Source organism: Pavona decussata, unplaced genomic scaffold (assembly GCF_977016875.1).
Source record: "Pavona decussata unplaced genomic scaffold, jaPavDecu1.1 SCAFFOLD_40, whole genome shotgun sequence".
NCBI classification, from domain to species: domain Eukaryota; kingdom Metazoa; phylum Cnidaria; class Anthozoa; order Scleractinia; family Agariciidae; genus Pavona; species Pavona decussata.
In genome coordinates this window covers 2050001-2063087 of record NW_028145462.1, presented here as the reverse complement: position 1 = coordinate 2063087, position 13087 = coordinate 2050001, and the positions used below count along the sequence as shown (strand labels likewise).

The window sequence follows — 13087 nt, the reverse complement described above, 5'->3', positions numbered from 1 at the left end:
AGAGTGTTTTCACATGACGTCACAACGGCCATGCTGGTGTCCCAAAACAAAGAAATGGCGTCCATGTTGGTGTCCCAAACTAAACCTCTGGGAATTGAACTCTATTTTTATGCAAATAGTTTCTTTTATTTCGGTAAACCAATATGGCCAGTGGTCACGTGAATGAAAACACTCTCTATATATATTACATATATCAGGCGGCGCATTGAGTCTGTAAAGTGAGCAATATTTTCAGTTGCGCATTTTATGCCTGGCCTTTAGGTGGGAGCGAGGCTGGATTTGACTCTACTTCGATACAAACCACTAGTTAGCATAAGATTTCATATGGAAAGAAATGATATTTCCATCAAAACCAGTTCAACTCCAGACCAGCCTCGCTTTCACTCAAAGGCCAGGTCGCAAGGCACAGAGTCTACACGTATTTGCAGCAACAAATTATGCTCGAAGTTGTAATTTACTCGGAGGGAAATAAATTCCCAGGCTCATGGTCGCGATTATAAATAGAAACTGTTTCTTTTGCGCGAAAGAAGGAGCATGACATAGTGCCTTGGCTAAATTAGAATAGTAAAATACCAAAATTTCAAAGACTCCTCGTAGGGCGGGGGGGGGGGGGGGGGGGGGGGAGAGTCAACCGACGGGGTAATCAAAATATGATCGCGCCTCCATGTTAGTTTATAGACAGGGAAAAGTAAAACTATTTTTAATTGATTCAGGTTTTACTCACCTTGTACAGCACTACTATAGCCCCTGCAAGCAACAACACACCACCGAGAACAGACAGGAAGATCACCCACCAAGGCGTTTTCTTCTCTTGAGATTCAGTTTGCGCAGGACTAGCTGTCGTTATGATCTGCAAAAAGAGAGGGAGGGGTGAGTGGGGACATCGGTCATCTGTGACGACATTCCTTGCATCCCGAGGACCTGAGAGACCTTACTTTTGTGCGCTACAATACAAATTTTTATACGAACATCTGTAAGAAGTTCGCTCGATCCCTGAAATAAGCTGCAACAGCCATAATCGTATGCAAACCAGATTTAAGCCACTGATGAATATTAACCTAGCTACCCAGGGTGTATTCTAGAAATTGGCCAATGAGGGCCCTTTTCAGAAGCAACTCAAGAAAGTGCAGAATACGAACGCAGAAAAAAAACGAATAAGAGGCATTACTTTCGAAATAAATAGAGTGGCGATCATATCAATCTTATCATCAGTGATGTTTTCAAATACTTTATTTCAGAAGATAAGTACTTCTCCTTGGGCACAATTTTGTGCGCCCCATTTGACGCACCAACGTTAATTTTATGCGGCATTTTTTTTCACTTGCGCGCGGAAATCCCGCAAAACCGCGTTCGAGAATAAAGCCTGGTTGCTCTAAACATGAATGTAAAGTCGAACACTTTTTTTCTCAGCAGTCACAGCGCAAAAACTCAAATTTCAAATATGTAAATAGCTGCTGAGCGTCCGACCGATAATCCTCATCATTTAGGGGTGCCCGTAATGTAAAATAAATAAATAAATAAATAAATAAATAAATAAATAAATAAATAAATAAATAAATAAATAAATAAATAAATAAATAAATAAATAAATAAATAAATAAATAAATAAATGGAGATGTCTCATTAACAATTATTCCACGAGCGCGCGTTGGATATGAGTTGATACATAGCCAACGAGGCGCGTAACTAGCGCTAGTGGAGTAATTGTTTCATTAACAATAATCAAGAAATATTGCTGGATCTAGCTGATTTCACTTTGCAAGAACAACCAGAAGGCAACTTAATGGTTGCTATTTCTCGGGCATGGTATAATGGCTCATATACTAAGGCCGTTAAACCAATCAAATCCCTGGAATGCATTATACAATGATCCAGTTTTTAATAAATACGACGGTCCTCTTGGTGTACTAACCGTTGTTTCGTCGTTATTTTTATCAGGCTGTGTGATTTCATCAGGCACCGTCACCCTGCCAGTGGTTTCAAGGTCTACAGCTTCAGGAGTCTCAAGTTCCTGGCAAAGACAAGTTGGCAAAACGTATTGGCAAATCGACCGTTTGTAAATAATGAGCACTGTTAAAAGCTTTGAAACCAATGCTGATTCTGGCTCAATGGAGCCCTTGAGGTCCGAGTTTTCAGTCTTGGGGCGCCGGAGCCATGGAGACTAAAAAGCTCTTTGGGACCCTGCGAACTAGTTGGCTTGTGCTACGAGTAAAATCACGGCCAATCGCTGACCAAAGAGCAGTACAATCCACAAAAAAAACAAACAAACAAACAAACAAACAAAAAACCCTCTGGCACATACTCACAAAAGTATTTTTTCTAAGTGCACGCTAAACATTTTTCCTTTAAGGGACAGTGTCATCTATTTTTAGCGTCACTTTGAATAGCGAGAAAACATATTTGTATTGATGAAAACGTTAAAATAATGGTTCAATTTTGTTAAAACTGACCCTACTAGGACGCAGAAGCTAGTGTCAATGATTTTTGTGTGTAGATCTCTAAGATGGAAATGGATTGCAACCTGAAAAAATTGGCCAAATTTTTCAAGTTCCTAACGTGAATTTTGGAGAAATCGCTAAAAATTGATTTTAGTTTATTCTTCAACGGAGACATCATTTCATACTTTCCCGCCGGCGCTTAAGAACGATTTCATGTTAAAGAAGAGGTTCTTTGTCAAATATTTGAGCTGTTTTGGCCAACATACAGCAAAATCTCCGTGACAGTGCCCCTTTAAGGACGGTGCCTACTTTTGTTACTGCGCATACGTTCTGCGCATCTCGAGATACTCGGTTTTCCTATGGGTGGTGCCTACTAATACAGGGGTATTTTTGCGCGGTTTAAAACTATACGGAGAAAGCAGAACTAAGCAAGTGCTCTCGGTATCCAAAATGAAAATTGAGGGTAACCATGCATTTTTCAGAAATAATAAAGTTTTAATCTGGATAAAAACGTCATACGTTGCTTTGTATTTTACTGCGTTTTAGAAATATTGTTGCTTAATTATCTCTAGCCTCCCACGCAGTCGTTTTTAGAGGACTCGTATTGGGGAGGAGGTAATACGAGTCCCCTGAAAACGACTGCGTGGGAGGCTCAATTATCTCTGAAAACTGCGTGGTTATCCCCAATTTTCTTTTCGAATACCAATAACCCTTGCTAAAATCTGCTTTTCCCGCAAAGTCATAAACCGCGCAAAAACACTTCGGTATTAGTAGGCACCGTCTTCAAGTGTTATAACCTATTTGCTGAAAAATGCATCGTTACGGTAAAGTAATGCAGATGCTGATCAAACCTTGAGAAGTGTGTTTTCCCACAGGCGGAATGTCAGCTTGATATTCACTTTATCGCCCATCTTCAACAGACCCAAGTTACATTTGAATGATTGACAGCTTGCTTTGCGGCAACCCTAAGGAAGGAGAAGACAAGTAATATAAGTAAGTAAATGTCAGTGAGATAGTGCAGTGTAATGTAAAATAGGGTTATAGTGCTTTGTAGACAATGTAAGTATTGTAAGTAGTGTAATTGTTAGTACTACAAGTACAGTAAGCATTTATTGTAAACATAGTAAGAACTGTAATTTATCGCATTTAGTGTAAGTTCTGTTTACTTTTGTATTCTGTGTGCCACGTAAAGCTAATAAAGATCTTTAGTTACAAAAAAAAGGAGAAGAAAAGTTACCTTACGGAATGGCTAGACGTAATGTGCGGATAAAGGAATTCGGACATGTCAGACAACCAAACTTAAAGGCCCGTTTAAACGGTTTCAACATTGCTTCAACATCCGTTCAACAAAGTTATTGAACCAAATGTCGGGGCGTTTGAACAGGTCGTTTAACACTGTAATGTTGAAAGCGTAAAAAAATGTTGAAAGTTTGTTGAAAGTGTGTTGAAACAAATTTATATTGGTTTAAACTTTCATTCAAAATCGATTCAACATTTCCTTCATTCTTGAAAATGTTAAATGGTGTTGAAACCGTTTGAACACTCCGTTCATTCAACATTTGCCCAACATCCGTTCAACTTTTGTTGAACGAATGTTGGGCAAATGTTGTTGCCTTAATGCTCCTTTTCAACGGACACTTATAAAATTGTATAATGTCGTCAATAGGGACCTTACGATTGAGGTTTTTCCTCGTTTCCCGCAAACTGCAAACCTCTAAAAGTCACGTGAATCCGATCCTGCCGTCTCGTTTAACGTTTGACGTTCAGGTTTCAACGTCAAGGATATTGTCTAGATGTAAGTGAATTACGGCAGAGTTTTTCGCTAATTTTAAAACTATAAACTATAATTAACTTTCTTTAAAGAGTTATCTCGATGAATAAGAGGTATGTTTGATTCAGTTGCGAGATTACAAGAATTTATTTACCAACCACATTAGTACAAGCATCGATACTATCCACCGTGCAGCCGCCATCTTGTTTTCCTGAGAGTATCCCATTATGCATAGGTAAAAAGTAACCCTCAATTATAAGCCCGGATTATGCACATACGGCGAACTCCGAACTGTAAATTGCTGGCCAACGTTTGGAAACCCTCAAAGGTCCCTAATGTTTCGAACCAGAGACGCGGTAGAGTTTCGAAAACTTTGCCCCGTTTACTAGGGTTAGCCGGTCCCCTAACGTACTGGACTCAATCAAAAGACTCGACTGAGTTTAACTGTTTTATCGTTCTCGCGTATTCACTCAGTTACAGCTGGTGTGGAAAGAGCTACTCTGAAAACTTGAACCGAAATCCTAATTCTTATACCACATTCTCTACATTGGGATTGGTCGTTGCTAAGCACTAACAAAGAGGTTTTTCAAGGTTGCGTCAAGCATGTACAAATTGGTATCTCCACGATAATGTTGTTGACAAAAATTAACGCACGCGAGTAATCACACAGTCTCCGACACAGCTTCATTTTATAAAAGTCCCACGAGTATGAGAACCCGGCATGCAAACAACCACTCGCAGACTTATTCCCCCACCAGTACTCACCAGCAAGGTGTTTTCTCCAGTGTCACGCCGCTTGCGTGACTGAGTGTTGTCTTGGCCAGTTGTGTCATTGGATTCCTGATTCAAACAAAACAAGAAAAATAGAAAAAGATCAAGAAGGCACAAAACAGAATCATAAAACAAGGCGGTCAAATGACGGTCATGTATCCTTCAAAAGTATTCTTCAAATTATTAAATTATTTTTAACTAATTTTAACTTTGACTTTGTAAATAGCGCCTTTGGACCCATGGGAAAGGGCGCTCTATAAATGTTATTATTATTATTATTATTATTATTATTATTATTATTATTATTATTATTATTATTATTATTTATGAGTTTAATAACACCATAGCACATGGTTTTGCTTAACATCGCGAAAACTGTAGACTTGCCAGAAAGTCGAGCGCACGAATGTTTACTTCAGGGAGCGAAACCAAAGACCACAACAACAAAACAAACAAACAAAAAACCCAGCCCGCAGGTTTCGGGAACCTTTAATATGGCCTGTTGAGAAATGAAGAAATGAATGGCGAATAGAATCCCTCAACTTGAGCTTTATGTGCGTTTTCGCGTTTGTCTAATATAAATGTTCAAAATAAAATTGACTTCTCGAGACTCGATTTCCATTCTCGGAGTTCGGCTGACACTAACAGGCCATTTCCAAGTTGCTGTGAACCTCGTTATGAAAGCAAGGCTAAGTGCAAAGCTTTTCACATGAAAATAAATCAGTCTCGTTTGCATATGAATGAAAACTAATTTTCAAAACAAAAACTTTGCACTTAGCCTCGCTTTCACCATGAGGTTCAAAGCAACTCGGAACTGGCCTTTTTCTTCAAGTTATTCCTGCCTTACCTTAATCCCCAGAGGGTTGACTTTGGCTTTACAGCTTCCTGAAGCGCTTCCATCAATCTAAACAAATATTGTAAGTAAAAATTAACAAGTCTTGCACCTCAATAAATGCAGTGATATTTGTAACGGAGATCACTTTAAGAGTATAAATTCAAACGAGCCTTTCTAACTGAATCACGTTTGCTGCGTATAAGTTCATGCCTTTATGTTTCTCACTTCTTCTTTTTTGCCGTTCACCCTCCGAGGAAGGTTTGTGTTGCAAACCGAAATATCGAGCTTATTTGTTATTAATATACCTCAGTTATTGTAGCCGTTTGTTTATTTTTCGCCACCTCCGCCGTTACGATCAGTCTACCGTCTATATCTTGCGTCTAAATTAAGCTTGCGTTGGTTGATAAAATCTTCTGAATCTTGGTGTTACCGTTGAAATGAATATCACAGAGCAATACTTTCCTGTGGTGCTGTGTAGATTCAGCTCAGACGCCGTGCCTATAACTCTTATATTTCCCTTTAAACAAGGACCCGCACTATAAAAGGGATAGCTCCTCCCACCTTTGTCACACAGTCACCGCTTCAACGTCACATTAGAGATGGCGGATATAGTGAGCAGTAGAAAGTAAGGTAAACGTTGTTGAATCGGTATTTCAAGAAATAAAACCAAACATATCTTGAAAAAATAATCTAAGCTGTTAAAAGAACATCTTGGACAAAATATATTGAAATTGAATCGCAATTAAAAATGTAGGACTAACTTATTAATCGTTCCATTTACTATTATTACTCTTATTCTGTAAACTAGTGTAAAATGCTTTAAATCTGTTACTACGTAAAGTTTTTGCATGTCGTGTATTTGTTATTTCTTGCTGCTTTTCCAAAGTGTTCCTGTATTCGTCTTGTCCCGTCTCGATTAGTTTTGTAACTATTTGCGGGACAAGCCATTCATTCTGTTGGTTTTCAAATAAATAGTTGTTGTTGTTGTACAACAATGTAAGTCACACAGCAGATATGTTTGGCACATAATGACTGTCGGAAAGCGTCATTCACTTACTTCAACCAGTAGCAGATAGAGAAGATAGCTCTCAGGCTTAGCTGACGAATACAAGTTAGGAAACTGCACAGACACCACTGAACCATCAACATCACTTGGACCTTTATTACGCACCTGGCAATACAAGCAAATACAAGCAAAATATCACATTTTGAAGAGTAATCCAGCTATTTGACTCCGTACACACCATATGTAGACGTTGGTGTGAAGGATGTTTTGAGTGCTGTATATGAAGTAGTTTATTTGTTTTGGGTCACATGACCCAGGACAGGATTGAGAGTACGCTTTGGGCCGTTTTTGGACCACGAGGTTTTCTTGGAGTATTGTATTTTGTTTTAGATAAGGATTAAACGTTTTTGGAACCAGACGTTTTCAAGATAAACGCAGAGTAAAAGCGGCGTAAACTACAGATTTTGTATGGGAAAACCTGGTATCCGATACCAAATAGTTTCTACAAACATTTGTAATATAATATTTGTTAATGAAAGAGAATACTCTACGGGTATATTACGAATTCACAAAATGACCAGCTCCCAGTTGGCTTGATAGCTCAGTTGGTAGAGCACTGCAACCGCATCGCAGAGGTCATGGGTTCGAATCCCGTTCCAGCCTGAATTTTTTTAAGGCTTTCTTTTCGCAACTGCTTTTAAAAGTAACGTATATAACTGCGATGATCGTTCCTTTATTCATAATATAGTTAATACAGTTTTAATGTAATATTTATCAAGTGTTGTAAATTCGCAAACGTGTAACTACTTTAAATTTACTTTTTAAATTTACGTGTATTTGTTTTCTTATCTTCCAATGAATTAATAAGTGGCGAATAAAATACTGATAAATAAATGAGCTACCCACTTGCGCAAATTTTCCGAGCCGCCAGCAGAAAAAGAGTCCAGTTACTAGTCTGGATCCATATTTTTGTCAGAAAAATATTTTAAGTGGTAAAAAATTGAGACCGATATATTTTTCTATGATTATTACACATCAGATTCTGTTTTTCTCCATATACCGACACAATATTTAATACCATGTTTACCCAATTTTCCAAACTAGTGAAATTTACTGCGAAATATTCTATCTCGTCGAAAGAGATCCCTACCCTCCAGGATGTCATTTTTCTTTCAATCAATTAATTCATTTCTGATTTATACGTAGTAATTCAACAATTATCAAATTTAACCGTAATTTATAGGAATTATTACTTTTATCATAATTAATTCCTTTAATTATAGAGCAGTTTTTAATTGAGTGTCGTAAAACCAAAACCAAAGTAATTATTCTGGCCAATTGCAACAGATGTAAACAACACAACGAGCCAATCAGAATTCGAAGCAAATACATGTAACTGGCGCCAAGCGCGGGAAAACGCGTGCGGCTAAAACACGATTGGTTTTGGTTTGAATTACCATCGGTTGAGAAAGCGGCGCGAATTTTGTTAACCAATCACAGAGCGTAGTAATGCGAATTACTTTCGACACGCAATTGAAAACCGCTCTATCTTTTCAATTATTTCTTTAACCTTATTTATAGTATTGGGCCATCCACTCGATTAGCCTTACAACTATATGGATTGTCAAACTTGTTGCCAAATTTTTAAGTTCAGTTTTTTCTTTAAAGGGGAAGTATCATGGGGTTTTTGATATCTTTTGTTAAAAATGATGAAAAAAGACCTTCAATCAGCTGCCAAATAATTCTAGAATGACGAGAGGAAAGAAATCAACTCAATTCTTGAAAGGAACAACTCTCTCTGTTCTAGCGCATTTTAGAAACAAAAATGCGAGAACTTGAAAAATATTAGCCGAACATTTCTAAAGTTTCAATTACTGGCCTACTCTGTCTCTGGCCAGAGGCACTAAACGACAGTTTTATCGCACTGGGGTGATAATTTATAACACACTTGACAATTATTTCGTTGCTTCTGCTGACAGACAAGTTTGGGTTTTGAAATGACAGCAAATTTTCGTGATACTTCCCCTTTAATTTACATTTATCCTTTAGTAGAAATTATTGTTTAATTTCTTACATTATCCTTTTGCAAATACGCAAAAAAAGTTAAATAACGTTAACTGAATTGAATTCACCTTCTTCAGTTGTCGTTTGCATACTTACAGACAGTGTTTGCACCACTTCTGGTCCTATGGAATCCAAGGATTTCTTAACTTCTGCCTCGTCTCTCACTGGTCCTTCATACACCACCCGGTCCTGTTTTGAGGAGCTACAAAAAGCAATGGGGGAATGGATGAATATGAATACAGTCGAACATCTTTATTAAGGACACCAAGGGGATAGGAATAAGTGTCCGTATTATAGAGGTGTCCATTTTAGGGAAGTAGGCTTTATATGGATTACGCTCTCTCAGGGACCAAGTGAACTGTCCCTATTAAAGAGGTGTCCATGAGGAGAGGTTCCAAGAAAGATCATCAAGCAGTCGCGAAAAGAAAGCCTGAAAAAAAATTCAGGCTTGAACGGGATTCGAACCCATGACCTCTACGATGTCGGTGCAGTGCTCTAACAACTGAGATCTAGCGAGATGGGAGCTGGTCATATCGCCAAATCGCAGGAAAACCCGTCATATTCCCGTGAATGCTTTCTCTTCGCGACTACTCTAGTTGCGTAAATAACTGCGAGGATCTCCTCTTCTCTTTAAAAAGTAATGGATATTTCTTAGCCTGCGAGCAATCTCTCTTCGGAGTGGCAGAGTTGGGAGGGGGGATGGGGTACCCACTCAGATGTGAGTTAGTGGCCATAAACTGCCTAAGCTTGCGGAGCCAGTTTCTGTATGCTTATGACGCGCTACCCCGTTGGTGGAGCGACGCTACAATTCGACGCTCCTCGGGAAAGAATAGCACATTCAGTTTCCAGATCTTTTGATGGTTGGACACTACCACTACAGTTCACAGATCACGACTCACCCTTCCCCTATTACGCGAACTTTGTTCGGTGGATGCACCCACCGGCGAAGAAGCGACATTTTCTTTGGGCGTGGTGCTAGTCTGGTTTGGTTTCCACACGTCAGTCTTCGCGTCTCCAGCGTAAACTGTTGTTCGCACCCGAAAGAAAAACTGTCCATCAACAATGAACACTCCAAAAATAAAGCAGTGTCGCAAGGTGGATACCTAATTTGCCCCTGGGAGATTTGATCATCTTAAAGTACGTCAAATTCCGCGGTGCAGCTATCAGCCGATAGTCCCTCCACAGAAACACCATAACATACCCTATGATTTCCACGTCCGCTTCAAACTTCACCGTCACGGGAAACCTTTTCTTGTTATCTTTACTCTTAGCATCCTTGTCTTGGCTACAGGGAAAAAAATCAGGAGTTTCTATGAGTTCCATAGTTCCTTTTGCTTTAAAGGTAAAAAGCTAAAATTGGCTTCAAAATCTTGAAACATTGTCTGTACAAAGCGTCTCCCCCCTTCACCCACCCAAACAACGTTGTTAAAACCGGGCGGTGACGACGCGCTCGCTGATTTGCTCAACCAATATTAAAGTAGGGAAAAGGGGAGGAGTGTTGCAACGACTTCTGAGGGTCACTGGTAGGTTGAACCGCAAATACATCGCTCCGGATGGGTGGTGCGCTAATCGATCACAGGGTCACCACCCCAAGGATATTGCGTTGTTGATAGCTAAAACGTGAACTGTAAATGAGTGATATGAATCTATCACAACAAGATCACGAACAACGAATAATCAAAGCATAGAAAATTTAAAAGTTTAAGAAAAACGACAACAGTTTTGATTTTGAAAGACATGTTTCGGCAGCTCTTCTGTCATCTTCAGTTTCAGTATTTGTTCTCATTAGCATTTGCACATACTTATTATTAATTCAACTTTGTACTTTACGGTCTGAAACTGAGCTGTCGAAATATGTCTAAAAATCAAAACTGTTGTCGTTTTTCTTCAACTTTCAACTTGCCTGTTGCTATTCAGACCTATAGAGTTTAAAAATTGTTTGGTTTAACATGCGATTCTCTGACGTTAAAGACGTATTAATTAATCGACGTATCAAGCAGTTTGACTCTCATTCCACCGTGTCGATCGCGCAAGGATACAATTCTTTCGCCCTCCCAATCGATATTTCATGTGCATTCTACGCTGTGGCTAGGCCACCGTCTTCTTTTCCCATTCATTGTTTACCAGAAGAAAGTTTCCCTTTTATAAATATTACAGATAAAAGTACGTACAGAGACCTTTTTTCTACACTAATTAATTTAGGACCACAGAAACGCATTTACTTTTGAGTTCAAAAGGGGGAGAAGGAGGGTAGAATTTACTAGCTTGGAAATACAATAAGAGTAAATGAAATCAAAGTAAAATCGATACCTTGAAGCTTCAACTACCAAAACAAAGTCTTTTCTCACGTTGCCCGGTGTAAACTTGATTCCAAAAGATTTCTAGATTGCAAACAAAAAGTCATACAGTTAGACTATCACATAAACGTCGTTAGGGCTCGCCATAGCGCAATCTTTCGCAGAAGGAAAAATGAGCTACCAACTGCTCACAAGTTAGTTGTTCATAAACATAGCTCTATCGACGGCTGAAAATCCTCTACATTATCACGGTTAAAAGGTCGACAACTAGATAAACAATCTTTGTACATAAAGGCTGGTTTACACGTACGACGCAAACATAAGCACAAGAAACCAACGTGTAAACCTGGGCGACGAAAGCATAAGCGCAAGCAAAAACGCATGCACAAGAAAAGAAAATCATTCCTTTTTCTTGTGCTTCCGCTTATGTTTGTGTAAACCGGGATAACGCAAGCAAAAGCACAAAGTATGTTCTGTTTTCAAGATGGCGGCGTGTACCTCCGCCATCTTGGATTTGAAATTTTGGCCAAAATTTTAATTCACTGCGCCTGCGTATTCCACCTTATGCTTATGCCTGCCTCGTGAGTGTAAACCAGCCTTAATCACTTTTGCTTGGATTCCACCATCTTTTATTGCTGGCTTATGGTGTCCATCACTCCGCCTTACCTACTAACAGCCGAGCAGCAAAACCTTGAGCTTACCGGTTGGTGTTAAAGGGGAAGAGTCATGGGTTTTTTGACTTATTTTGTTAAAAACAGTAAAATAAGACCTTCACTTGGCTACAAAATGGTTCTAGAAAAACGAGAGGAAAGAAATCAACTCAATTCTTGAAAGGAACAACTTGTGATCTGTTCTAGCGCATTTTGGAAAGAAAAGTGCGAGAACTTGAAAAATATTAGCCTAACATTTTTCAAGTTTCAATCTATTCCGACCTACTCTGTCCCTGACAAGAGGCACTAATCGACAGTTTATTGGACTGGGGCGATAATTTATAACAAAAATAGTTTTTTTTGTTTCTGTTGATAGACAAACGTTTTGGGGTCTTGAAATACTTGTGATACTTCCCCTTTAAATTGTCTCTCGTTTGTGGTTACATATAGAGATAGGGCATTTTCAACTTGTGCACAGGAACTCTACAATCAGGTCCTACCGAAGAATTTGCATCTTTGTTCTGACCTAACAATTCTTACGCATGAACTGATATAGTTACATTTAATTTCTCTTATGTAAAATGCCTTTGAACTTTTGCACAGGAGCGCTACAAAAATCATAAGAGAAGTTTTTTTTCAATCGCGTGTAGAAAATCATCCGAGCTTGCTTTGGTTTTACTTACCACGCTCTACATTGGTTAGCAAAATTCGCGCCGCTTTCTCAGCCAACAAGAAGCAAAATTAATTGTCACGTGCCGGCGCTCGTTTCCCGCGCTTGGCGTACGTTACATGTACTTGCTTTGATTTCTGATTGGTTCAATGTGGTCTTTGCATGTTGTGATTGGCCAGAGTAATTTCTTTGTTTTTGGTTTTATGACACTCAGTTCTCAAACTCATTAATTATTCATGCAGTCAAAAGCCAATAAATGACCTCCATTTCGGTCAGGTGGATGAATCTTGATACCCCAATGAAACACCAGATGAAACACCACCAGGTTTTCATCTGAGATGAAACATGTTTTTCATCTGAGATCAAGCATTTGCATTTTAATGTGATTAATTTCTTACTGTTTCATTTGAGAAGACATGTCAAAAACTCGGGCTTCGTGCTTTATCACGGGTTCCAAATACCTCGAAACAGATGAAAGCACTCGGCCTGCGGCCTCGTGCTTTCATCTTTTTCTCAGTATTTGGAACCCGTGATAAAGCACTCGCCCTCGTTTTTGACATATTACTTGAAAACCGCCCTATACAG

The 13087-nt window shown here is 39.0% G+C and overlaps 1 protein-coding gene across 2 annotated transcripts in view; it reads right to left on the bottom strand.

Moving 5' to 3' along the window:
• LOC146483158 (integrin alpha-9-like) overlaps positions 1-13087 on the bottom strand; it is a 56545-nt gene that overhangs the window by 6612 nt on the left and 36846 nt on the right. For both annotated transcript variants that reach the window (XM_085106363.1, XM_085106364.1), the window contains exons 23-31: positions 11196-11266; positions 10087-10170; positions 8982-9087; positions 6873-6986; positions 5828-5884; positions 4975-5049; positions 3290-3403; positions 1913-2011; positions 725-850 (exon numbers count right to left, since the gene is read on the bottom strand). In XM_085106363.1, coding sequence (XP_084962489.1) covers positions 725-850; positions 1913-2011; positions 3290-3403; positions 4975-5049; positions 5828-5884; positions 6873-6986; positions 8982-9087; positions 10087-10170; positions 11196-11266 — 846 coding nt within the window. The remainder of the gene's footprint in view (positions 1-724; positions 851-1912; positions 2012-3289; positions 3404-4974; positions 5050-5827; positions 5885-6872; positions 6987-8981; positions 9088-10086; positions 10171-11195; positions 11267-13087) is intronic.